Below are 27,687 nucleotides of genomic sequence, written 5' to 3' on the forward strand. Positions count from 1 at the left end.
CTGAGCTCAATATATTCTGTCCAGAATACAGTCCAGGGGAGAAGAAGAGGAACAGAGAGAGAGAGTTTAGGTTGTGCTTAAACTCTTATAGTGTCCAGGTAGAGGAGGGCAGTGAGGGTCATCATTGGTCAGAAGATCGGATGTCGCTTCTCTTGGATTGGTGCAGGGGAATGCACCTCGGTCTCTTTGTCTGTGAAACCGGTTACATCTGGATCTTCCAGTTACACCAGGGCTGGGCAACACCGGCCCTCCAGATGTTAATGAACTACACATCCCAGGATGCTTTGCATTAGTTTTGCTATGTGGCCATGCTGAAACTGATGCAAGGCATGCTGGGATGTGTAGTTCATTAATATCTGGAGGGCCGGTGTTGCCCAGCCCTGAGTTACACTGTCCTCATGGTGAAATCACCATTAAATATGTGATTATTCCATAACTTTTTGCTGTTATGAGTTGCGAACTTTAAACCAGAACCGGAGCGCTGCGCATGAGAGACGGAACACACAGATGAGAAATATGTACAAGAAAGATTGTGTTTTACCATTTAAACCATGTGCTGCGGATTAAAACCATTTATCTATATTTTATTAGTATGTAAGTGGGGAATATGAATTTATGTGTATCGGTATGGCTGCGCACGGGGTTTCGCCTTATTAAAAAACCTGGTTCCGATACTTCGTTTACGTAACGCTGCGAACCAAGATGGCGGCCATACCATTCTATTGTGGTGTGTATGCAAATTGTCTTTGACAGGCTACAGCACAGTCCAAAATTCAGAGGGATGCGGTCATTTGGTCTACAGCATTATGGTAGACAGTCATTAGGTCGACACCATTAGGTCGACATCAGAAAAGGTCTACATGGGTCTAGGTCGACATAGGAAAAGGTTGACATGGTTCTAGGTCGACAGGTCATTAGTTCGACAGTGTTTAGGTCGACAGTAAAAAGGTCGACATAGGGTTTTTCACTGTTTTTTGAGCCGGCATGTGCCGACAGGCGGTATTTCATGCCTTACCAACCACTAGGGCATGGTGGGAGAATAAAATAGTGTGCCGAGCATAGCGAGCCACCGTGCCCGACGCATAGCGAGCGCAGAGAGCGATGCGAGTGGAAGTGGTACACTTTAAAGTGTTGACATTCAGGTAAAAAAACAGTGAAAAACCCCAAGTCGACCTTTTCACTGTTGACCTAGACATTGTCGAACTAATGACCTGTCGAACTAACGACCTGTCGACCTAGAACCATGTCGACCTCTCCCTATGTTGACCTAGACCCATGTCGACCTTTTCTCATGTCGACCTAATGGTGTCGACCTAATGACTGTCGACCATCATGCTGTAGACAAAATGATCCTAACCCAATTCAGATAGTTGTGCCCCACCAACTGCCAACCAAACACCACAGTCAGGGAATCACTGGCAGCTGTGGCTCCTCTGTTTGAATTTGCCACAGTGGTGCAGTCCCACCTCTGCAACTGCAACTGGCAAGGATGTCCAGGAGCAGAGCATTTTGTCCCTCCTGGAATGGGTCATGTTGGGAGGTATGCTATTACAGGACTTTCATCGGGCTGCTCCCATCCTATGGAATGCCCTTCCACGCACAATAAGACTCTCCACTAGTCTCCAAACATTCATGCGTTCCCTGAAAACTCACCTCTTCAGGCAAGCCCATCACATTTATATACCACAAGCACAACCCTCTGAGACACTTATGTATTATATAGCTTCCCTCCTGGACCTACAAGCTATGCTATTACTGGTGCCTGTCCTTGTGTTTCCCTCCTATGTCCCTATAGATTGTAAGCTTGCAGCAGGGCCCTCTTACCTCCAAGTCTGTCTGTTGTTACCAGTTTGTCTTATTACTGTCTACTATTGTAAAGCGCAATGGAATCTGCTGCGCTATATAAGAAACTGTAACGGAATCTGCTGCGCTATATAAGAAACTGTAATGGAATCTGCTGCGCTATATAAGAAACTGTAACGGAATCTGCTGCGCTATATAAGACACTGTAACGGAATCTGCCGCGCTATATAAGACACTGTAACGGAATCTGCTGCGCTATATAAGACGCTGTAACGGAATCTGCTGCGCTATATAAGAAACTGTAACGGAATCTGCTGCGCTATATAAGACACTGTTACGGAATCTGCTGCGCTATATAAGAAACTGTAACGGAATCTGCTGCGCTATATAAGACACTGTAACGGAATCTGCCGCGCTATATAAGACGCTGTAACGGAATCTGCTGCGCTATATAAGACGCTGTAACGGAATCTGCTGCGCTATATAAGACACTGTAACGGAATCTGCTGCGCTATATAAGACACTGTAACGGAATCTGCTGCGCTATATAAGAAACTGTAACGGAATCTGCTGCGCTATATAAGAAACTGTAACGGAATCTGCTGCGCTATATAAGACACTGTAACGGAATCTGCTGCGCTATATAAAACACTGTAACGGAATCTGCTGCGCTATATAAGAAACTGTAACGGAATCTGCTGCACTATATAAGACACTGTAATGGAATCTGCTGCGCTATATAAGACAGTGTAACGGAATCTGCTGCGCTATATAAGACGCTGTAACGGAATCTGCTGCGATAAATAAGACGCTGTAACGGAATCTGCTGCGCTATATAAGAAACTGTAACGGAATCTGCTGCGCTATATAAGAAACTGTAACGGAATCTGCTGCGCTATATAAGAAACTGTAACAGAATCTGCTGCGCTATATAAGAAACTGTAACGGAATCTGCTGCGCTATATAAGAAACTGTAACGGAATCTGCTGCGCTATATAAGACACTGTAACGGAATCTGCTGCGCTATATAAGAAACTGTAACGGAATCTGCTGCACTATATAAGAAACTGTAACGGAATCTGCTGCACTATATAAGAAACTGTAACGGAATCTGCTGCACTATATAAGAAACTGTAACGGAATCTGCTGCGCTATATAAGAAACTGTAACGGAATCTGCTGCGCTATATAAGAAACTGTAACGGAATCTGCTGCGCTATATAAGAAACTGTAACAGAATCTGCTGCGCTATATAAGACACTGTAACGGAATCTGCTGCGCTATATAAGAAACTGTAACGGAATCTGCTGCACTATATAAGAAACTGTAACGGAATCTGCTGCGCTATATAAGACGCTGTAACGGAATCTGCTGCGCTATATAAGAAACTGTAACGAAATCTGCTGCGCTATATAAGACACTGTAACAGAATCTGCTGTGCTATATAAGACGCTGTAACGGAATCTGCTGCGCTATATAAGACACTGTAACAGAATCTGCTGCGCTATATAAGACACTGTAACAGAATCTGCTGCGCTATATAAGACGCTGTAACGGAATCTGCTGCGCTATATAAGACACTGTAACGGAATCTGCTGCGCTATATAAGACGCTGTAACGGAATCTGCCGCGCTATATAAGACGCTGTAACGGAATCTGCTGCGCTATATAAGACGCTGTAACGGAATCTGCTGCGCTATATAAGAAACTGTAACGGAATCTGCTGCGCTATATAAGACACTGTTACGGAATCTGCTGCGCTATATAAGAAACTGTAACGGAATCTGCTGCGCTATATAAGACACTGTAACGGAATCTGCCGCGCTATATAAGACGCTGTAACGGAATCTGCTGCGCTATATAAGACGCTGTAACGGAATCTGCTGCGCTATATAAGAAACTGTAACGGAATCTGCTGCGCTATATAAGAAACTGTAACGGAATCTGCTGCGCTATATAAGACACTGTAACGGAATCTGCTGCGCTATATAAAACACTGTAACGGAATCTGCTGCGCTATATAAGAAACTGTAACGGAATCTGCTGCACTATATAAGACACTGTAATGGAATCTGCTGCGCTATATAAGACAGTGTAACGGAATCTGCTGCGCTATATAAGACGCTGTAACGGAATCTGCTGGATATATAAGACGCTGTAACGGAATCTGCTGCGCTATATAAGAAACTGTAACGGAATCTGCTGCGCTATATAAGAAACTGTAACGGAATCTGCTGCGCTATATAAGAAACTGTAACAGAATCTGCTGCGCTATATAAGAAACTGTAATGGAATCTGCTGCGCTATATAAGAAACTGTAACGGAATCTGCTGCGCTATATAAGACACTGTAACGGAATCTGCTGCGCTATATAAGAAACTGTAACGGAATCTGCTGCACTATATAAGAAACTGTAACGGAATCTGCTGCACTATATAAGAAACTGTAACGGAATCTGCTGCACTATATAAGAAACTGTAACGGAATCTGCTGCGCTATATAAGAAACTGTAACGGAATCTGCTGCGCTATATAAGAAACTGTAACGGAATCTGCTGCGCTATATAAGAAACTGTAACAGAATCTGCTGCGCTATATAAGACACTGTAACGGAATCTGCTGCGCTATATAAGAAACTGTAACGGAATCTGCTGCACTATATAAGAAACTGTAACGGAATCTGCTGCGCTATATAAGACGCTGTAACGGAATCTGCTGCGCTATATAAGAAACTGTAACGAAATCTGCTGCGCTATATAAGACACTGTAACAGAATCTGCTGTGCTATATAAGACGCTGTAACGGAATCTGCTGCGCTATATAAGACACTGTAACAGAATCTGCTGCGCTATATAAGACGCTGTAACGGAATCTGCTGCGCTATATAAGACACTGTAACGGAATCTGCTGCTCTATATAAGACGCTGTAACGGAATCTGCTGGGCTATATAAGACGCTGTAACGGAATCTGCTGCGCTATATAAGACACTGTAACGGAATCTGCTGCGCTATATAAGACACTGTAACGGAATCTGCTGCGCTATATAAGACACTGTAACGGAATCTGCTGCGCTATATAAGACACTGTAACGGAATCTGCTGCGCTATATAAGACGTAGTAACAGAATCTGCTGCGCTATATAAGACGCTGTAACGGAATCTGCTGCGCTATATAAGACACTGTAACGGAATCTGCTGCGCTATATAAGACACTAACAGAATCTGCTGCGCTATATAAGACACTGTAACGGAATCTGCTGCGCTATATAAGACGCAGTAACAGAATCTGCTGCACTGTATAAGAAACTGTAACGAAATCTGCTGCGCTATAAAAGACGCTGTAACGGAATCTACTGCGCTATAAAAGACGCTGTAACGGAATCTGCTGCGCTATATAAGACACTGTAACGGAATCTGCTGCGCTATATAAGACACTGTAACGGAATCTGCTGCGCTATATAAGACACTGTAACGGAATCTGCTGCGCTATATAAGACACTGTAACGGAATCTGCTGCGCTATATAAGACACTGTAACGGAATCTGCTGCGCTATATAAGACACTGTAACGGAATCTGCTGCGCTATATAAGACACTGTAACGGAATCTGCTGCGCTATATAAGACGTAGTAACAGAATCTGCTGCGCTATATAAGACGCTGTAACGGAATCTGCTGCGCTATATAAGACACTGTAACGGAATCTGCTGCGCTATATAAGACACTAACAGAATCTGCTGCGCTATATAAGACACTGTAACGGAATCTGCTGCGCTATATAAGACGCAGTAACAGAATCTGCTGCACTGTATAAGAAACTGTAACGAAATCTGCTGCGCTATAAAAGACGCTGTAACGGAATCTACTGCGCTATAAAAGACGCTGTAACGGAATCTGCTGCGCTATATAAGACACTGTAACGGAATCTGCTGCGCTATATAAGACACTGTAACGGAATCTGCTGCGCTATATAAGACACTGTAACGGAATCTGCTGCGCTATATAAGACACTGTAACGGAATCTGCTGCGCTATATAAGACGCTGTAACGGAATCTGCTGCGCTATATAAGACACTGTAACGGAATCTGCTGCGCTATATAAGACACTAACAGAATCTGCTGCGCTATATAAGACACTGTAACGGAATCTGCTGCGCTATATAAGACGCAGTAACAGAATCTGCTGCACTGTTTAAGAAACTGTAACGAAATCTGCTGCGCTATAAAAGACGCTGTAACGGAATCTACTGCGCTATAAAAGACGCTGTAACGGAATCTGCTGCGCTATATAAGACACTGTAACGGAATCTGCTGCGCTATATAAGACACTGTAACGGAATCTGCTGCGCTATATAAGACGCTGTAACGGAATCTGCTGCGCTATATAATACACTGTAACGGAATCTGCTGCGCTATACAAGTAACTGTAACGGAATCTGCTGCGCTATATAAGACGCTGTAACGGAATCTGCTGCACTATATAAGAACCTGTAACGGAATCTGCTGCGCTATATAAGACACTGTAACGGAATCTGCTGCGCTATATAAGAACCTGTAACGGAATCTGCAGTGCTATACAAGTAACTGTAACGGAATCTGCTGCGCTATATAAGACACTGTAACGGAATCTGCTGCGCTATATAAGACGCTGTAACGGAATCTGCTGCGCTATATAAGACGCTGTAACGGAATCTGCTGCGCTATATAAGACGCTGTAACGGAATCTGCTGCACTATATAAGACACTGTAACGGAATCTGCTGCGCTATACAAGTAACTGTAACGGAATCTGCTGCGCTATATAAGACGCTGTAACGGAATCTGCTGCGCTATATAAGACTGTGTAACGGAATCTGCTGCGCTATATAAGAAACTGTAACGGAATCTGCTGCGCTATATAAGACACTGTAACGGAATCTGCTGCGCTATATAAGACTGTGTAACGGAATCTGCTGTGCTATATAAGACACTGTAACGGAATCTGCTGCGCTATATAAGACTGTGTAACGGAATCTGCTGCGCTATATAAGAAACTGTAACGGAATCTGCTGCGCTATATAAGACACTGTAACGGAATCTGCTGCGCTATACAAGTAACTGTAACGGAATCTGCTGCGCTATATAAGACGCTGTAACGGAATCTGCTGCGCTATATAAGACTGTGTAACGGAATCTGCTGCGCTATATAAGAAACTGTAACGGAATCTGCTGCGCTATATAAGACACTGTAACGGAATCTGCTGCGCTATATAAGACTGTGTAACGGAATCTGCTGTGCTATATAAGACACTGTAACGGAATCTGCTGCATTATAGCCTTCCCCCACAAATTCTGGGGCAGGCAGGGAGGCTTACATCTCCCTGCCTCCATCCCCCGGCTCCCTGCAGCATTCGCCACAGGGGTTAGCAGGAGGCTGGGCGGTAAAGCATGATAGGGGAATGTGGACAACACAGGGTGAGCGGGTCCCCACTGGCGGAAGTTACGGGGCAGGAGAACAGGATGCCATAAACCATCAATGATTTGAAATCATTGATGGTCGATGGGCATCCCTAGAACTGGGGAAGTGGGGGACAGTATGCAGCTCCCGGCAGTGGGTGAGCGTCTCTTCCCACTGGGAGGGAGTGAGCGTGCATGAGAGCAGGAGGCTGTATAATAGTGGTATGTGGGCAAGACATTGATAAAAGTTGTGGCGCTGGTGCAGAGGACCGTGGGGACACTTCTGGCAGTGGGGGAACCTGCAGTGCGGCAGCCAGGGCCGATTTTCCCACCTAGGGGCTGCACCTGCTTGTGGCGGTACAGGATCCCCTATTCTCACGGGGGTCCGTGAAATGCGGGAGGGGGTCGCGGGAGTCCGCCTGGGGGGAATTGCGGGAAGGGGGTCCGCTCATTGGGGTCCGCTAATTGCGGGAGGGGGAGGCGTGGGGGTTTGCGAATCGCAGGAGGGGGGGGGGCGCGGGAGTCCGCAAACCGTGGGAGGGGGGTCGCGGGGGGCATGAATCCTGGGAAGGGGGGTCCGCGAATCGTGGGGGAGTGCTGTGAATCGTGGAAGGGAGGGCGTGGGGTCCGCGAATTGCAGGAGGGGAAGTTGTGGGGTCCGCGAATCACGGGAGGGGGGGGCACGGAGGTCTGCAAATTAGGGGAGGGGGGGGTGAATCTCGCGGGAAGGGGGGGACGTGGGGGTCCACGAATCAAGGGAAGGGGGGGCGGATGGGGGGTTTGAATCGCGGAAAGGGGGGGTCGCGGGGTCCACAAATTGCGGGGGGGGTGGGTTTGGGGGTCTGTGAATCACGGGAGGGGGTGCCGCGGATCGCGGGAGGGGGGGTCAGGGGTGGGATGCCGCTCACCTACACCATGGTGGATGGTGGGTGTGTACTGTAGCCCTGGCTGGGCGGTAGGAGGTGATGTCAAAGGGGTGGTGGTGTGTATAACACTGGTCTTTTCCCTAGGGGGCCAGGTGGTCTTTTCCCATGCTGGGTGGGAACTTTGTGTGTATAATGCTGTCAATCACTCTTGTAACCCCGCCCAGTGTTATACACACAGGGGATGAGTGACAAATCTGGCTAAATATATAAGAGATATCCCTGACACTCTCCCTCCCTCTCTTCCCCTGACACTGTGTCTCTCTCCCCCTCTCAAAGGCACTCTCTCTTCCACTTTCTCTACCTGCGCTCTCTGTCCCTGACACCCTCTCTCTATGCCTGTCTCTCCCCCTTATTCACCCTGACATTCTTTTTCTCTCTCACACTTATATCCTCTCTCTCCTCGTCTCTCTCTCTTTCTCTCCTAGACACTCTCTCTTTTGTTCCACTCTTTCTCTCTCTTTACCTCCCTGGCATTCTTTCTCTCACTCCCACTTGCACCCCACCCCCCTCTCTTGGTCCCCCCCCCCTCTCTCCCTCTCTCTTTCTCTCTCTGACACCCTCTATCTCCCGCTCCTCTTTCTCTCATTCCCTCTTTTCCATGAGCCCTCTCTCACACACTCTTTGTCTTTGTACCTCACTTTTTTCTTCAACCCCCTGGGTGGGATTGAGGGGGGGGGGGGGGCTTTCAAAATTCTGCTATGAGGCGGTCAGTACATTAAAGTTTTGCCTGGGGTGCTTAGAAGGCCTCCCCACTAGTGCCTAAACCTAACCTCCCGTACCCAGCCATCTAAACTTTAGGTACTTGTACTTGTGTAGTTTCACGGCGCCCACGCTTCGCACACCCACGCTGCGGGCTCGGTGGCTCGCTACGCTCGCCACGCTATTTAAAATCAACTCCATGCCAACATGGATAGTGGATGTATGAACTATCCATGTTGGCATGGAGTTAAGTTAGTTTTTTAACATATATCGTAGCGAGCGTAGAACCAGGAAACCGAAAGCTGGCGCCGTGAAACTACACAATTACCAAACTTTACGCCCCACAGCCTAACCTTATCCCCCTTCTAAATGCCTAAGCCTAACCCTCCTTAACAACCTAACCCTAAACTTCCCCTCCCCGCAGCCTAACGCTAAGCCCCCCAACTAGTGCCTAACCCCCCCACTCCCTGGCCGCATGCTAGCCTGACCACGCATACTTACAGATTGGGATTTCCTGCGTCGACATCATGATTGTTTTCAAGGTTCAGGTGCCGGTGTTCTGACGGAAGTGAGGATGGCGGCATTGGCTGACCACATCCCCTTTGTAAGGATACCCTTATCTACCCCCCCATGGGGGTTATTGGGGCCATGATAGCAGTTACCTTTCCATGGGTTGGATGTTCTCACTGGGGACAGGGATTTTGGACTGGAATTTGCTTGTATTCGCTTTAAATTGAGGGTGGGCATGAGGGCACAAACCAGCGGATTGTATAGGGCCCCTGAGTTCTAATCACACTATAATCTGCAGGAAAGCAGCGCCGAGCAGGCACCGCAGGATGTATAATACGGAAATAAAATGTTCTAAGATCTTTGTTACGTAAGAAGTGAGTTTCCTCAATTCTAAAGTTGTGTACTCACCAATCAATGGCATCTACCGGAGAACCACTGCCGCCAAGCCCGCAGAAGCATCCGTAGGAACCATAGTCAACTAAGGGGCTTTCACCCAAGACAGCCTTAATCATTTCGTCTAACTGCATAAGGTCACCAGACGTTTCCCCCAGCAACCCTATATATGGAGAGAAGGGTCAGTTCCTGTGTACAGCGTAATACATCAAACATCTGGCAATGTAATATAAATAATAATAATAATAATCTGAGGAAGTATTACCATAGCTTAACAGAAATGTATACAGATGCCTCAAACATCTATCTATCTATCTATCTATTTATCTATCTATCTATCTATCTATCTATCTATCTATCTATCTATCTATCTATCTATCTATCTCTCACTCTTTATCTTTGTATCTCGTTCTGGCTCTCATCGTCTCTGGCTCTGTCTCATTGTCTCTCTCTCCCCCTGGGGGATAGTAAATACAAATAATCTCTAGATATATAATATAAAGTTCCTGGCCTATGTCTATCTGGCTTTACATTTGGGCTAACCCCGAGAACCATTGGACAGATTTTGATGCAGTTTCACCAGTTTATAGAACTTTTGTTGAGGAAAGTTTGGGTGAATGAGAGTTTAATCTACGACAAATGGAGCAGAGTAGTGGTGATTTTAGTAAGTGTGACAATGGGCCAGATGCAATAAGCTTCAAAAGTGATAAAATGGAGAGTGATAAACAACCAGCCAATCAGCTGCTACCTGCCATGGCACAGACTGTGTTTGAAAAATGTCAGGCAAGAGTTGATTGGCTGGGTGTTTATCACTCTCCATTTTATCACTTTTGAAGTTTAGTGCATCTGGCCCAATTTCAGTAAGAGAAGAATGTTAGTGCTCTACACTGCACACAGTGGCCAAGAGTGGTACTGCAGTAGCTGTGCTCTCATAGAAGGTTTTGGGCTTTCAGAAACCATCCAAGCTCATTCTTCACATATGTCACTGTCCCCATCTTTCCTTAATGCTCCTCCTTCACCTGCCTCCCATGAGTGCCTCTACCCCTGCCTCCCATGAGTGCCTCTACCCCTGCCTCCCATGGGTGCTTCTACCCCTTCCCCCCATGAGTGCCTCTATCCCTTCCCCCCATGAGTGCCTCTACCCCTGTCTCCCATTTGTGCCTCTACCCCTGCCCCCCATAGGTGCTTCTACCCCTGCCTCCCATGGGTGCCTCTACCCCTGCCTCCCATGGGTGCTTCTACCCCTGCCTCCCATGGGTGCTTCTACCCCTGCCTCCCATGGGTGCCTCTACCCCTGCCTCCCATGGGTGCCTCTACCCCTGCCTCCCATGGGTGCCTCTACCCCTGCCTCCCATGGGTGCCTCTACCCCTGCCCCCCCATGGGTGCCTCTACCCCTGCCTCCCATGAGTGCCTCTACCCCTGCCTCCCATGAGTGCCTCTACCCCTGCCTCCCATGGGTGCCTCTACCCCTGCCCCCCATAGGTGCCTCTACCCCTGCCTCCCATTAGTGCCTCTACCCCTGTCTCCCATGGGTGCCTCTACCCCTGTCTCCCATGAGTGCTTATACCCCTGCCTCCCATGGGTGCTTCTACCCCTGCCTCCCATGGGTGCCTCTACCCCTGCCTCCCATGGGTGCTTCTACCCCTGCCTCCCATGGGTGCCTCTACCCCTGCCTCCCATGGGTGCCTCTACCCCTGCCTCCCATGGGTGCCTCTACCCCTGCCTCCCATGGGTGCCTCTACCCCTGCCCCCCCATGGGTGCCTCTACCCCTGCCTCCCATGAGTGCCTCTACCCCTGCCTCCCATGAGTGCCTCTACCCCTGCCTCCCATGGGTGCCTCTACCCCTGCCTCCCATGAGTGCCTCTACCCCTGCCTCCCATGGGTGCCTCTACCCCTGCCTCCCATGGGTGCTTCTACCCCTGCCTCCCATGGGTGCCTCTACCCCTGCCTCCCATAGGTGCCTCTACCCCTGCCTCCCATTGGTGCCTCTACCCCTGTCTCCCATGGGTGCCTCTACCCCTGTCTCCCATGGGTGCCTCTACCCCTGCCTTCCATGAGTGCCTCTACCCCTGTCTCCCATGAGTGCCTCTACCCCTGACCCCCATGAGTGCCTCTACCCCTGCCTCCCATTAGTGCCTCTACCCCTGTCTCCCATGGGTGCCTCTACCCCTGTCTCCCATGAGTGCTTATACCCCTGCCTCCCATGGGTGCTTCTACCCCTGCCTCCCATGGGTGCCTCTACCCCTGCCTCCCATGGGTGCTTCTACCCCTGCCTCCCATGGGTGCCTCTACCCCTGCCTCCCATGGGTGCCTCTACCCCTGCCTCCCATGGGTGCCTCTACCCCTGCCTCCCATGGGTGCCTCTACCCCTGCCCCCCCATGGGTGCCTCTACCCCTGCCTCCCATGAGTGCCTCTACCCCTGCCTCCCATGAGTGCCTCTACCCCTGCCTCCCATGAGTGCCTCTACCCCTGCCTCCCATGAGTGCCTCTACCCCTGCCTCCCATGAGTGCCTCTACCCCTGCCTCCCATGGGTGCCTCTACCCCTGCCTCCCATGAGTGCCTCTACCCCTGCCTCCCATGGGTGCCTCTACCCCTGCCTCCCATGGGTGCTTCTACCCCTGCCTCCCATGGGTGCCTCTACCCCTGCCTCCCATAGGTGCCTCTACCCCTGCCTCCCATGGGTGCCTCTACCCCTGCCTCCCATGGGTGCCTCTACCCCTGCCTTCCATGAGTGCCTCTACCCCTGTCTCCCATGAGTGCCTCTACCCCTGACCCCCATGAGTGCCACTACCCCTGCCTTCCATGAGTGCCACTACCCCTGCCTCCCATAAATGCCACTACCCCTCCTCCCATGGGTGCCACTACTCCATGCCCCCCATGAGTGTCTCTACCCCTGCCTCCCATGAGTGCCACTACCCCTGCCCCCCATGAGTGCCTCTGGGTGTGGTATAACACACCGACAGTCGGGATTCCGACAGTCATTAGCCCAACGTCGGAATCCCGACTGCAACTATTTTATTCTCCCTTTATGGGGGTCGTGGAACACCAGGAGGAAGCAGTTAGGATTTCGATGTCGGGGTAATGACTGTTGGAATCCCGACTGTTGGTGAGTCGTCCGCAACCCGTGCCTCTAGCCCTGCCTCCCATGGGTGCCTCTAGCCCTGCCTCCCCGAGTGTGCCTTTGACCTCCCCTGCCCATGTGCACTGACATGCCAGGCCCTCTGTCCTGAACACGCTGAGCGTCCTTTTGTTCAAAATGTTCATAAATCTTATTTGCAGAAGTAAAACAACTTTGAGCAGCAGAGTCGCTTGTCCTTGGCATGGACTGAGCTCTGGTGTGCACAACAACTGTACGGTACATCTGTGCCTGGACGAGTCTCTATTTGTGTAAGAAGGGCTCAGCCACGTCCCGTTGTGTTCCATCCGACACTCTGGGTTAAAGTCGCAGGCCAGCGTCTCTGGTGCCCCGAGAGCGGCTTTTATCTGCCCCTGTGATGTGACTACTCCTCTGAGGACTTACCGATGCCGAGGATGAGGAAAAGCAGAGAGGGCGCCATGTTCCACCAATCACAGAGGAGAGCAGGACACCGCTGGACTTACTCTGCAAGAAACTGCACATTGTTATTCTGTTCCAGATGGCTGACAGACAATATCTAGGCCGACACCTCATGGTCAATGTGTACATATGGTTGACATGATCAAAAGGTCGACACAAAGAATAGGTAGACATGGCAATTATTATAGTAATAGTATCAGGGGATTGAGGGGTGAATTTATGAAGCTTGGAGAAGTGTTATCTATCCCCATAAAGAACGTTATGAGCAAGGTGATAATGGTTCAGCCAATCAGCTACAATATGTAAATTGACAGGTAAGAGCGGATTGGCTGAACCATTATCACCTTGCTCATAACGTTCTTTATGGGGATAGATAACACTTCTCCAAGCGTCATAAATTCACCCCATAGATCCTCTCAGCCAATCAGATGTGGCCGCTGAGTGCCACCATCATCAATGACATATACTCTGTGTATACATATCAAGAGTATATACATATATATATATATATATATATATATATATATATATATACCACCGATCCACAGCGCACGCAGCCTTCTGCAACAGCCGCCAGGGTGCCCATCCAGAAACAATGTATAGTTGACGAGGGAACTGCACTCTCCGGTCTTTGTCTCACAGAATAAAAGACGCAGACCACCTGGGTCTTTTGGCCAAAACGCTATTCTGTGAGACACCCCACGCTATTCTGTGAGACACCCCACGCTATTCTGTGAGACACCCCACACTATTTTTTTTAGATTATGTTTCTAATACAGACAAAGAACATAACACTCCCCCCAGGCTTTATTCGAAGACTTTTTTATTCCCCTGAAGTCGCCTAAACACTTTCTGTGACAGATTTGAAATCTCTCATGCTGAATCTCCCATTATGAATCTCTGGCACAAATCTCTCCGTGTGTAGGGCCCTGTAGATTTGTGAGGAGCGTAGAGGTTGGGTTGGATGATATTTTGAGATAAGAGAAGAGATGTATGTTGGTGTAGTTTGGTTTATGGCTTTGTGTGCGAGTAAAATTATTTTGTAATGAGTACGGTAGAATACAGGTAACCAATGAAGCAGTGGCGTAAGTTCATGCAAGATGCCCGGAGGCGGTATGGATAGTGGTGTGCCCCGCCTCCCCCCCAAAGCATGGCGAGCGCAGCAAGCCCGCAAAGGGCTGCAGTACGCATCCTCCGACCTTTTCATACCCCCACTATCCACGTTGGCGTGGAGTTAATTTTATAAAGCGCGGCGAGCGCAGCATTCCCCGCGAGGGGACGCGCATAACTTCACAGGTATACGCGGCCCCTCGCCTCGCTGCGCTCGCCACACTTTATAACATCAACTCCACGCCGGCGTGTATAGTGGGGGTATGAAAAGGTCAGAGGATGCGTACCGCCGCCCCTCGCGGGCTCGCTGCGCTTGTCATGCTTCGGGTTGGCGTCAATAGTGGGGTGGCGTTAACAATGGGGGGACATTTCACATACTTAAAACCCATGACGGTGCATATACAATCAAATATTGGGCCCATTGGCCCATTTCCCATTGTTCCCTATGTAAAATTGCGTTGATTATAATGGCATGCGATGGACGCGATCAACGCAATTTTATCATTGAAAGCTAAATTAACATTGAGCCCTATGTAAAATCGCGTTGATTGCATCGGTCGCATCGCATGCCATTATAATGGCATGCGATGGACGCGATCAACGCAATTTTCTCATTGCCGGCAATAAAGCCACTTAATTGACAGAAAATCGCGTCCATCGCTTCGATCGCATACCTTAAGTTACCTTAACTTAAGGTATGCGATCTACCACGACGGGCGCCGTGCTAGGAAACAAGTACCAGAAGCTGTAACGGAATCTGCTGCGCTATATAAGACGCTGTAACGGAATCTGCTGCGCTATATAAGACGCTGTAATGGAATCTGCTGCACTATATAAGACGCTGTAACAGAATCTGCTGCGCTATATAAGACGCTGTAATGGAATCTGCTGCGCTATATAAGACTCTGTAACGGAATCTGCTGCGCTATATAAGACACTGTAACAGAATCTGCTGCGCTATATAAGACACTGTAACAGAATCTGCTGCGCTATATAAGATGCTGTAACGGAATCTGCTGCGCTATATAAGACACTGTAACGGAATCTGCTGCACTATATAAGACACTGTAACGGAATCTGCTGCGCTATATAAGACACTGTAACTGAATCTGCTGCGCTATATAAGACGCTGTAACGAAATCTGCTGCGCTATATAAGACGCTGTAACGGAATCTGCTGCGCTATATAAGACGCTGTAACGGACTCTCCTGCGCTATATAAGACACTGTAACGGAATCTGCTGCGCTATATAAGACACTGTAACGGAATCTGCTGCACTATATAAGACACTGTAACGGAATCTGCTGCGCTATATAAGACACTGTAACGGAATCTGCTGCGCTATATAAAGCGCTGTAACGGAATCTGCTGCGCTCTATAAGACACTGTAACGGAATCTGCTGCGCTATATAAGAACCTGTAACGGAATCTGCTGCGCTATATAAGACACTGTAACGGAATCTGCTGCGCTATATAAGACGCTGTAACGGAATCTGCTGCGCTATATAAGACGCTGTAACGGAATCTGCTGCGCTATATAAGACGCTGTAACGGAATCTGCTGCGCTATATAAGACGCTGTAATGGAATCTGCTGCGCTATATAAGACTCTGTAACGGAATCTGCTGGGCTATATAAGACACTGTAACAGAATCTGCTGCGCTATATAAGACACTGTAACAGAATCTGCTGCGCGATATAAGATGCTGTAACGGAATCTGCTGCGCTATATAAGACACTGTAACGGAATCTGCTGCACTATATAAGACACTGTAACGGAATCTGCTGCGCTATATAAGACACTGTAACGGAATCTGCTGCGCTATATAAGACACTGTAACTGAATCTGCTGCGCTATATAAGACGCTGTAACGAAATCTGCTGCGCTATATAAGACGCTGTAACGGAATCTGCTGCGCTATATAAGACGCTGTAACGGACTCTCCTGCGCTATATAAGACACTGTAACGGAATCTGCTGCACTATATAAGACACTGTAACGGAATCTGCTGCGCTATATAAGACACTGTAACGAAATCTGCTGCGCTATATAAGACACTGTAACGGAATCTGCTGCGCTATATAAGGCGCTGTAACGGAATCTGCTGCACTATATAAGACGCTGTAACGGAATCTGCTGCGCTCTATAAGACGCTGTAACGGAATCTGCTGCGCTATATAAGAACCTGTAACGGAATCTGCTGCGCTATATAAGACACTGTAACGGAATCTGCTGCGCTACATAAGACGCTGTAACGGAATCTGCTGTGCTATATAAGAACCTGTAACTAAATCTGCTGCACTATATAAGACACTGTAACAGAATCTGCTGCGCTATATAAGACACTGTAACGGAATCTGCTGCGCTATATAAGACACTGTAACGGAATCTGCTGCGCTATATAAGACACTGTAACGGAATCTGCTGTGCTATATAAGAAGCTGTAACGGAATCTGCTGCGCTATATAAGACACTGTAACAGAATCTGCTGCGCTATATAAGACACTGTAACGGAATCTGCTGCGCTATATAAGACACTGTAACAGAATCTGCTGCGCTATATAAGACACTGTAACCAAATCTGCTGCGCTATATAAGTAACTGTAATGGAATCTGCTGCGCTATATAAGACACTGTAACAGAATCTGCTGCGCTATATAAGACACTGTAACGGAATCTGCTGCGCTGTATAAAACACTGTAACGGAATCTGCTGCGCTATATAAGACATTGTAACCGAATCTGCTGGGCTATATAAGACACGGTAATGGAATCTGCTGCGCTATATAAGACACTAACGGAATCTGCTGCGCTATATAAAACACTGTAACGGAATATGCTGGGATATATAAGACACGGTAACGGAATCTGCTGCGCTATATAAGACACTGTAACGGAATCTGCTGCGCTATATAAGAACCTGTAACGGAATCTGCTGCGCTATATAAGACACTGTAACGGAATCTGCTGCGCTATATAAGACGCTGTAACGGAATCTGCTGCGCTATATAAGACGCTGTAACGGAATCTGCTGCGCTATATAAGACGCTGTAACGGAATCTGCTGCGCTATATAAGACGCTGTAATGGAATCTGCTGCGCTATATAAGACTCTGTAACGGAATCTGCTGGGCTATATAAGACACTGTAACAGAATCTGCTGCGCTATATAAGACACTGTAACAGAATCTGCTGCGCGATATAAGATGCTGTAACGGAATCTGCTGCGCTATATAAGACACTGTAACGGAATCTGCTGCACTATATAAGACACTGTAACGGAATCTGCTGCGCTATATAAGACACTGTAACGGAATCTGCTGCGCTATATAAGACACTGTAACTGAATCTGCTGCGCTATATAAGACGCTGTAACGGAATCTGCTGCGCTATATAAGACACTGTAACGGAATCTGCTGCACTATATAAGACACTGTAACGGAATCTGCTGCGCTATATAAGACACTGTAACGGAATCTGCTGCGCTATATAAGACACTGTAACGGAATCTGCTGCGCTATATAAGGCGCTGTAACGGAATCTGCTGCACTATATAAGACGCTGTAACGGAATCTGCTGCGCTCTATAAGACGCTGTAACGGAATCTGCTGCGCTATATAAGAACCTGTAACGGAATCTGCTGCGCTATATAAGACACTGTAACGGAATCTGCTGCGCTACATAAGACGCTGTAACGGAATCTGCTGTGCTATATAAGAACCTGTAACTAAATCTGCTGCACTATATAAGACACTGTAACAGAATCTGCTGCGCTATATAAGACACTGTAACGGAATCTGCTGCGCTATATAAGACACTGTAACGGAATCTGCTGCGCTATATAAGACACTGTAACGGAATCTGCTGTGCTATATAAGAAGCTGTAACGGAATCTGCTGCGCTATATAAGACACTGTAACAGAATCTGCTGCGCTATATAAGACACTGTAACGGAATCTGCTGCGCTATATAAGACACTGTAACAGAATCTGCTGCGCTATATAAGACACTGTAACCAAATCTGCTGCGCTATATAAGACGCTGTAACGGACTCTCCTGCGCTATATAAGACACTGTAACGGAATCTGCTGCGCTATATAAGACACTGTAACGGAATCTGCTGCACTATATAAGACACTGTAACGGAATCTGCTGCGCTATATAAGACACTGTAACGGAATCTGCTGCGCTATATAAGACACTGTAACGGAATCTGCTGCGCTATATAAGGCGCTGTAACGGAATCTGCTGCACTATATAAGACGCTGTAACGGAATCTGCTGCGCTCTATAAGACGCTGTAACGGAATCTGCTGCGCTATATAAGAACCTGTAACGGAATCTGCTGCGCTATATAAGACACTGTAACGGAATCTGCTGCGCTACATAAGACGCTGTAACGGAATCTGCTGTGCTATATAAGAACCTGTAACTAAATCTGCTGCACTATATAAGACACTGTAACAGAATCTGCTGCGCTATATAAGACACTGTAACGGAATCTGCTGCGCTATATAAGACACTGTAACGGAATCTGCTGCGCTATATAAGACACTGTAACGGAATCTGCTGTGCTATATAAGAAGCTGTAACGGAATCTGCTGCGCTATATAAGACACTGTAACAGAATCTGCTGCGCTATATAAGACACTGTAACGGAATCTGCTGCGCTATATAAGACACTGTAACAGAATCTGCTGCGCTATATAAGACACTGTAACCAAATCTGCTGCGCTATATAAGTAACTGTAATGGAATCTGCTGCGCTATATAAGACACTGTAACAGAATCTGCTGCGCTATATAAGACACTGTAACGGAATCTGCTGCGCTGTATAAAACACTGTAACGGAATCTGCTGCGCTATATAAGACATTGTAACCGAATCTGCTGGGCTATATAAGACACGGTAATGGAATCTGCTGCGCTATATAAGACACTAACGGAATCTGCTGCGCTATATAAAACACTGTAACGGAATATGCTGGGATATATAAGACACGGTAACGGAATCTGCTGCGCTATATAAGACACTGTAACGGAATCTGCTGCGCTATATAAGACACTAATGGAATCTGCTGCGCTATATAAGACGCTGTAACGGGATCTGCTGCGCTATATAAGACACTGTAACGGAATCTGCTGCGCTATATAAGACACTGTAACGGAATCTGCTGCGCTATATAAGACACTAATGGAATCTGCTGCGCTATATAAGACGCTGTAACGGGATCTGCTGCGCTATATAAGACACTGTAACGGAATCTGCTGCGCTATATAAGACACTGTAACGGAATCTGCTGCGCTATATAAGACACTGTAATGGAATCTGCTGCGCTATATAAGACGCTGTAACGGAATCTGCTGTGCTATATAAGACGCTGTAACGGAATCTGCTGCGCTATATAAGACGCTGTAACGGAATCTGCTGCGCTATATAAGACGCTGTAACGGAATCTGCTGCGCTATATAAGACGCTGTAATGGAATCTGCTGCACTATATAAGACGCTGTAACAGAATCTGCTGCGCTATATAAGACGCTGTAATGGGATCTGCTGCGCTATATAAGACTCTGTAACGGAATCTGCTGCGCTATATAAGACACTGTAACAGAATCTGCTGCGCTATATAAGACACTGTAACAGAATCTGCTGCGCTATATAAGATGCTGTAACGGAATCTGCTGCGCTATATAAGACACTGTAACGGAATCTGCTGCACTATATAAGACACTGTAACGGAATCTGCTGCGCTATATAAGACACTGTAACGGAATCTGCTGCGCTATATAAGACACTGTAACTGAATCTGCTGCGCTATATAAGACGCTGTAACGGAATCTGCTGCGCTATATAAGACGCTGTAACGGAATCTGCTGCGCTATATAAGACGCTGTAACGGACTCTGCTGCACTATATAAGACACTGTAACGGTATCTGCTGCGCTATATAAGACACTGTAACGGAATCTGCTGCACTATATAAGACACTGTAACGGAATCTGCTGCGCTATATAAGACACTGTAACGGAATCTGCTGCGCAATATAAGGCGCTGTAACGGAATCTGCTGCACTATATAAGACGCTGTAACAGAATCTGCTGCGCTCTATAAGACACTGTAACGGAATCTGCTGCGCTATATAAGAACCTGTAACGGAATCTGCTGCGCTATATAAGACACTGTAATGGAATCTGCTGCGCTACATAAGACGCTGTAACGGAATCTGCTGTGCTATATAAGAACCTGTAACGAAATCTGCTGCGCTATATAAGACACTGTAACAGAATCTGCTGCGCTATATAAGACACTGTAACGGAATCTGCTGCGCTATATAAGACACTGTAACGGAATCTGCTGCTCTATATAAGACACTGTAACGGAATCTGCTGTGCTATATAAGAAGCTGTAACGGAATCTGCTGCGCTATATAAGACACTGTAACAGAATCTGCTGTGCTATATAAGACACTGTAACGGAATCTGCTGCGCTATATAAGACACTGTAACAGAATCTGCTGCGCTATATAAGACACTGTAACCGAATCTGCTGCGCTATATAAGTAACTGTAATGTAATCTGCTGCGCTATATAAGACACTGTAACAGAATCTGCTGCGCTATATAAGACACTGTAACCGAATCTGCTGCGCTGTATAAAACACTGTAACGGAATCTGCTTCGCTATATAAGACATTGTAACGGAATCTGCTGGGCTATATAAGACACGGTAATGGAATCTGCTGCGCTATATAAGACACTAACGGAATCTGCTGCGCTATATAAGACACTGTAACGGAATCTGCTGCGCTATATAAGACGCTGTAATGGAATCTGCTGCGCTATATAAGACGCTGTAACGGAATCTGCTGGGATATATAAGACACGGTAACGGAATCTGCTGCGCTATATAAGACACTAATGGAATCTGCTGCGCTATATAAGACACTGTAACGGAATATGCTGCACTATATAAGACACTGTAACGGAATCTGCTGCGCTATATATGACACTGTAACGGAATCTGCTGCGCTATATAAGAACCTGTAACGGAATGTGCTGCGCTATATAAGACACTGTGACGGAATCTGCTGCGCTATATAAGATGCTGTAACGGAATCTGTTGCACTCTATAAGACACTGTAACGGAATCTGCTGCGCTATATAAGACACTGTAACGGAATCTGCTGCGCTATATAAGACGCTGTAACGGAATCTGCTGCGCTATATAAGAACCTGTAACGGAATCTGCTGCGCTATATAAGACACTGTAACGGAATCTGCTGCGCTATATAAGAACCTGTAACGGAATCTGCTGCGCTATATAAGACGCTGTAACGGAATCTGCTGCGCTATATAAGACACTGTAACGGAATCTGCTGCGCTATATAAGACGCTGTAACGGAATCTGCTGCGCTATATAAGACGCTGTAACGGAATCTGCTGCGCTATATAAGACGCTGTAACGGAATCTGCTGCGCTATATAAGACACTGTAACGGAATCTACTGCGCTATATAAGACGCTGTAATGGAATCTGCTGCGCTATATAAGACACTGTAACGGAATCTGCTGCGCTATATAAGACAGTGTAAATTAATAATAAATAATAATGTGTTGGCAGCTATATTGATTATATTATATACCAGTGCTATTGTTGTCATAATTTGAGGCACTTGCCAAGAGGAGGGGGTTTCCGGGCAACCAGAAACCCCCCCCCCCCCCCCCCCTGCGTTTGCCTATGTTGGTGGTTTATCACTCTCCATTTTATCACTTTTCAAGGCTAGTACCAGGGGTTAAATTGAGAGGGAACAGGGTGGAACTGAGTTCCACCACCTCTAATGGTGAGGTGGAACATTTTAACCTCTACATTGGCCCTGCACAGTAATTCTAACAGAAAAGCATTCTAGTTTGCAGGAGGATGCCAAATACCCTACCACTGGACAGGCCGTCTCTGCCTAATGGGGGGGGTAATTAGGTGGCATAGAGAAATGAGTTCCGCCACCTCTGCATGACCACTTTAAGCCCTGCAGTACCTCTCGCCCGAAGGGAGCGAGTTGCCTTGGGTTAGTCACATATGGTGGGAGGAAAGAATAGGGTGTCCGCAGCACTTTGGGGAACACTCTGGATAGTGCAATGGCCCTTGCAGAGTGAAGATCCCAGAGGTCGCGGATAAGAGAGGGTGCTATATAGACAAGTTGAGACAGTGGCCCTTATTCTGGACCATTTGCAGCAGGCCTGCATTCACACGGGGACTGATATTTTAAGACTGCGCATCACCAGATGTCCACCCATTTCTTTCCCATTGTGTATGTATATGTAAGGTTGCTCAGAGCTCAGCGACCATCGAAAGATGTTGGTGAACCCCCCTGGCATGTGAATGGATGTTACTGTATATTAAACAAGGTGGGTCCCAATATTGAACCTCGAGGGACTCCACTTTGGACCTTACACCAGCTGGAATGTATGCCATATACCACCACTCTCTGTCCCCGATTGTGCAACCAGTTTTTAATCCAATTACAAATTTTATCTTCTAACCCCAAATTACCTAGTTTCACTAGTAACCTTTTATGAGGCACCGTGTCAAAAGCTTTAGCGAAATCAAGCAGTATTACATCAACATATTTCCCTAAGTCCAGCCCCTACTGACTTCCTCATAGAAGCTAATTTAATTAGTCTGACATGATCTATTTTTGATGAACCCATGCTTGGCCTTACTTGTCACTTTCTCCTGTTCTAAGAAATTTGGGATACTGTCTTATTATTCCTTCTAATATTTCCCCCACAATGGATGTAAGGCTGACCGGTCTATAATTTTCAGGGTTAGATTTGTTACCTTTCTTCCATACTGGTACTACGTTAGCTATGCACCAGTCCCTTGGAACTGTCCCCGAATTTATTGATTCCCCGAATATCAGATATAATGGTAGTGCTATGACAGAACTCAATTCTTTTAGTATCCTAGGGTGTATTTCGGGAGATTTGTTACTATTTAGGTTCTGTAACCTATTTTTGACTATTCCCTCACTCAAACATACAGTTTGGGAGCAATCAAGATCCGAGCATTTAATCTGTGGGAGATCTTCTGTAGATTCTTCCCTTGTAAATACTGAAGCAAAAAATTAATTGAATAATTCCGCTTTGTCTTTTCCTTCTATTACCAGGGGACCCTGCTTATTCTTTAGTGGGCCAATATTTTCCTTCCATAACCGTTTCCTGTTCATATAACTAGAATTTTTTGGGATTAGATTCGCTATCTGCGGCTATTTTACGTTCAGTCTCTAATTTGGCCATCTTTATTGTATGTTTACATTTCTTATTACATTCTTTATATGCGGCAAATGATTTTGGTGTCCTATCTTGTTTAAATACTTTGAATGCCCTCCTTTTTTTTTAGCTATTTCAAATTTGAATTTGATGTTAAGCCATTTGACATTTGTTCTTTTATTTACCCTAGGAATACATTTATCAGTGCTCTCTATCCATTAGTGTAACACAGATGACTAAATAGAAGAGACAAGGGAAGACACAGACACTGCTATGTAATACCTATATAATACCCTACGGGGGGTATCCTGATTCACTCAAAAAGGCACAATCACTCTCTAATGGACAAAACCATGTGCAGTGCAGGTGGGGCTGATGTAACATGTGCAGAGAGAGTTAGATTTGGGTGTTTTATTGTTTATGTGCAGGGTAAATACTGTCTGCTTTATTTTTACACTGCAATATAGAGTTTTTACACAGCAGTTTGAAGTACACCCCCCACCCAAATCTAACTCTCTCTGCACATGTTACATCTGCCCCACTTGCAGTGCATTATATGGTTTTGTCCATTAGAGAGTGATTGTGCCTTTCCGAGTGAATTAGAATAACCCCCTACATGTATGTTTATCACACATTTATTTATTTATTAACAGTTTCTTATATAGCGCACACATATTCCGCAGCGCTTTACAGAGCATAGTTATGAGGAAAAACACATAACAAATTACAGTACAAGACAGTTTAGGACAAGTACATGGTAAATATGGATAGTTACATTAGGGTGGCAGAGGTTTATATATTCTAAGAAAGGCACATAAGGAGAGAGGGCCCTGCTCGTGAGAGCTTACATTCTAAAGGGGAGGATTAGACAGACAGGGGTGACACAGAAGGGGAAGACGTGAGCATAAACAGTAGGTTAGGATGAGAGATGGTCAGGTTTTATGCAGGAGGGTGGGAAGAGGTCAGCTTAGTCTTTGATATTTTAAGTCTAAAAAAGTGCTTGGTCATCCAGGAGTAGACAGCAGAGAGACAGCTGGAGATATGAGTGAGGATAGAGGGAGAGAGATCAGGAAAGGATCGGTAGATTTTAGTATTATCAGCATAGAGGTGATAGTGGAAGTCGAGTGAGCAAATAAACTCACCCAGAGAGGACATGTAGAGATAGAGAAGAAGAAGGGCAAGAATAAAAGGATGGGGGACACCTACTACCAATGGAAGAGCAGGAGAGGTGAAGTCAATAGAGGTACAGCTGTGCATTGTCAAAACAGACAGTGCACATACAATGCATAAAGAGTGATATTCAAAGGTTTAGCAGTTGTAGAAATGGTGATATTATTGATGAATATCCAGATTAAGCAGCCAGGAGTAGTATGTAGTGAGGATAAAGTGAGCTCACTCAAAGCAGTCCCTTGGTTTTATGAGTTGCTGTTGTTTTCTGTCTTTCTGTGTCACTTTGATACTAAAGGTGCCCACACACTAGAAAGATCTGCGATCTTAAGATTTGCGCATAAATTAGCCTTCAAATCTTTTGTCCGATCTGGACAAAAGATTTCAGGCAAGTGCACATCTTTACCAAAGATTTTTCTTAAGATCCCGTGTGCGTTCCTATGGATCTTTTGTTAAATCTTCTGATCTTTTGTGCAGCACGTAAGATCAGAAGATTTAGCAAAAGATCCACGGGAGCGAGCATCGGCCGATTTTCGACCGATTATCGGTAAATATCGGCCGATATATCGATATTATCGAAAATCGGCCAATCGGCCCAAAAATCGTTCTAGTGTGTGGGCACCTTAAGTCCAGACTTAAGGTGCCCACACACTAGAACAGGGCTGGGCAACACCGGCCCTCCAGATGTTAATGAACTAAACATCCCAGGATGCTTTGCATTAGTTTTGCTATGTGGCCATGCTGAAACTGAAGCAACGCATCCTGGGATGTGTAGTTCATTAACATCTGGAGGGCCGGTGTTGCCCAGCCCTGCACTAGAACGATTTTTGGGCCGATTTCCGATAAAATCGGCCGATATATCGTCCGATGTTTACCGATAATCGATCGAAAATCGGCCGATTTTGGTCCGATGCGCGCTCCCATGGATCTTTAGCTGAATCTTCTGATCTTACGTGCTGCACAAAAGATCAGAAGATTTAACAAAAGATCCATAGGAACGCACACGGGATCTTAAGAAAAATCTTTGGTAAAGATGTGCGCTTGCCTGAAATCTTTTGTCAAGGACGGAAAAAAGATTTCAAGGCTAATTTATGTGCACATCTTGCGATCGAAGATCTTTCTAGCACCTTTAAGCTACTGTAAAATCTAACAAAATATCAATAGTCAGCTTTCTGTGGTCCGTCTGCTTATCCTCAATAATTACTAAAAGCTGTTTGTAAGTTAATTGATTGAGACCCCACCCAGCCAGAGCCCCTCTCCCACTAGCAATAACACTAAAGGTGCCCACACACGCACCGATCCCGGCGGTGCGATGCTATACGATGGGGTGCGCGTTCCCGCGGCACCCCATCGCACAGTACAAAAAGTATGTGCTGCACATACTTTTTGTACTAGCTTTTTCTAGCATAGCATCGCATCGTATGCACATCGTATGCACAAGGCAAATGGTAAGAGGTTACATGCCATCCCAGTCACTAATACATTCTAACTCACTTTAATTCTCAATACAATTGCACAATTACCTATAATAATGCAGTATGCAAGGCAGAGTGATGGGGACTCAATGCTGGCAATGGCACGTACAGTTTAAATACCTGTAATGAGATGAATAAGAAGAAGACAGGCGGCTGTTCCAGGCTAGGTCCAGGCTTAAGCTATGTAACTGTTTTCTACCTACTTTAAAATCTAACAAAATATCAGATAATAAACATTGTATAGATGTAACCATCTGCAGCATGAATATATAGGATATATATATATATATATATATATATATATATGAACATACAGTATCTGATGTGCATTGATATGAATCTAAAATTAACCATTGAGACATATAAGAAATAATGTTCAGAATAATAGTATTTACAGAAAAGCAATATAGGAAATAACAGTAATTCTGCATGTGGTACATACCTGGGTATAGCCGGAATGCTCATATGACTGTGGGACAGTATTATATAGGAGTTTGGGGTGTGGGTGTGCCCAGGTTATGGTTTTAGTGAGCCCTGGGTGTTACCCTGTTATACACTGATTATTATTATACAGTTGTGTGCCAGCCGCAGTGACATCAGTACAGTACATGCCCCAGATAAATGGAAAATATGTTTTAATATGATTGGAAAATATAATTTATGCAGTTATTTATATAGCGCCCACATATTCCGCAGCGCTGTACAGAGAATATTATTACCAGTTATTATATAGCGCACACATATTCCGCAGCGCTGTACAGAGAATATTATTACCAGTTATTATATAGCGCACACATATTTCGCAGCGCTGTACAGATTATTATTACCAGTTATTATATAGCGCACACATATTCCGCAGCGCTGTACAGAGATTATTATTACCAGTTATTATATAGCGCACACATATCTTGCAGCGCTGTACAGAGAATATTATTACCAGTTATTATATAGCGCACACATATTCCACAGCGCTGTACAGAGACTATTATTACCAGTTATTATATAGCGCACACATATTCCGCAGCGCTGTACAGAGAATATTATTACCAGTTATTATATAGCGCACACATATTCCCCAGCGCTGTACAGAGACTATTATTACCAGTTATTTATATAGCGCACACATATTCTGCAGAGCTGTACAGAGAATATTATTACCAGTTATTATATAGCGCACACATATTCCGCAGCGCTGTACAGATAATATTATTACCAGTTATTTATATAGTGCACAGATATTCTGCAGCGCTGTACAGAGAATATTATTACCAGTTATTTATATAGCGCACACACATTCCGCAGCGCTGTACAGAGGGGTTGGGATCATTTGGTCTATTGCATTATGGTCGAA

General features: G+C 45.9%; 1 protein-coding gene across 2 annotated transcripts in view; it reads right to left on the bottom strand.

Moving 5' to 3' along the window:
• Nucleotides 1-26,885, bottom strand: part of LOC146041664 (acidic phospholipase A2 Cvv-E6a-like) — a 29,290-nt gene extending 2,405 nt beyond the window's left edge. The window contains exons 1-3 of one of the 2 annotated variants that reach the window (XM_083161590.1): nt 26,779-26,885; nt 13,287-13,367; nt 9,778-9,925 (exon numbers count right to left, since the gene is read on the bottom strand). In XM_083161590.1, the coding sequence (XP_083017716.1) occupies nt 9,778-9,925; nt 13,287-13,323 (185 nt within the window). In that variant the 5' untranslated portion in view covers nt 13,324-13,367; nt 26,779-26,885. Of the gene's footprint in view, nt 1-9,777; nt 9,926-13,286; nt 13,403-26,778 lie in introns of those variants that run through there. The other variant, XM_083161591.1, reaches the window with a different exon arrangement.
• Nucleotides 26,886-27,687: the final 802 nt, after the last annotated feature.

The sequence above is a fragment of the Crinia signifera genome, chromosome 19 (assembly GCF_055691185.1).
Source record: "Crinia signifera chromosome 19, ASM5569118v1, whole genome shotgun sequence".
Classification (NCBI taxonomy): domain Eukaryota; kingdom Metazoa; phylum Chordata; class Amphibia; order Anura; family Myobatrachidae; genus Crinia; species Crinia signifera.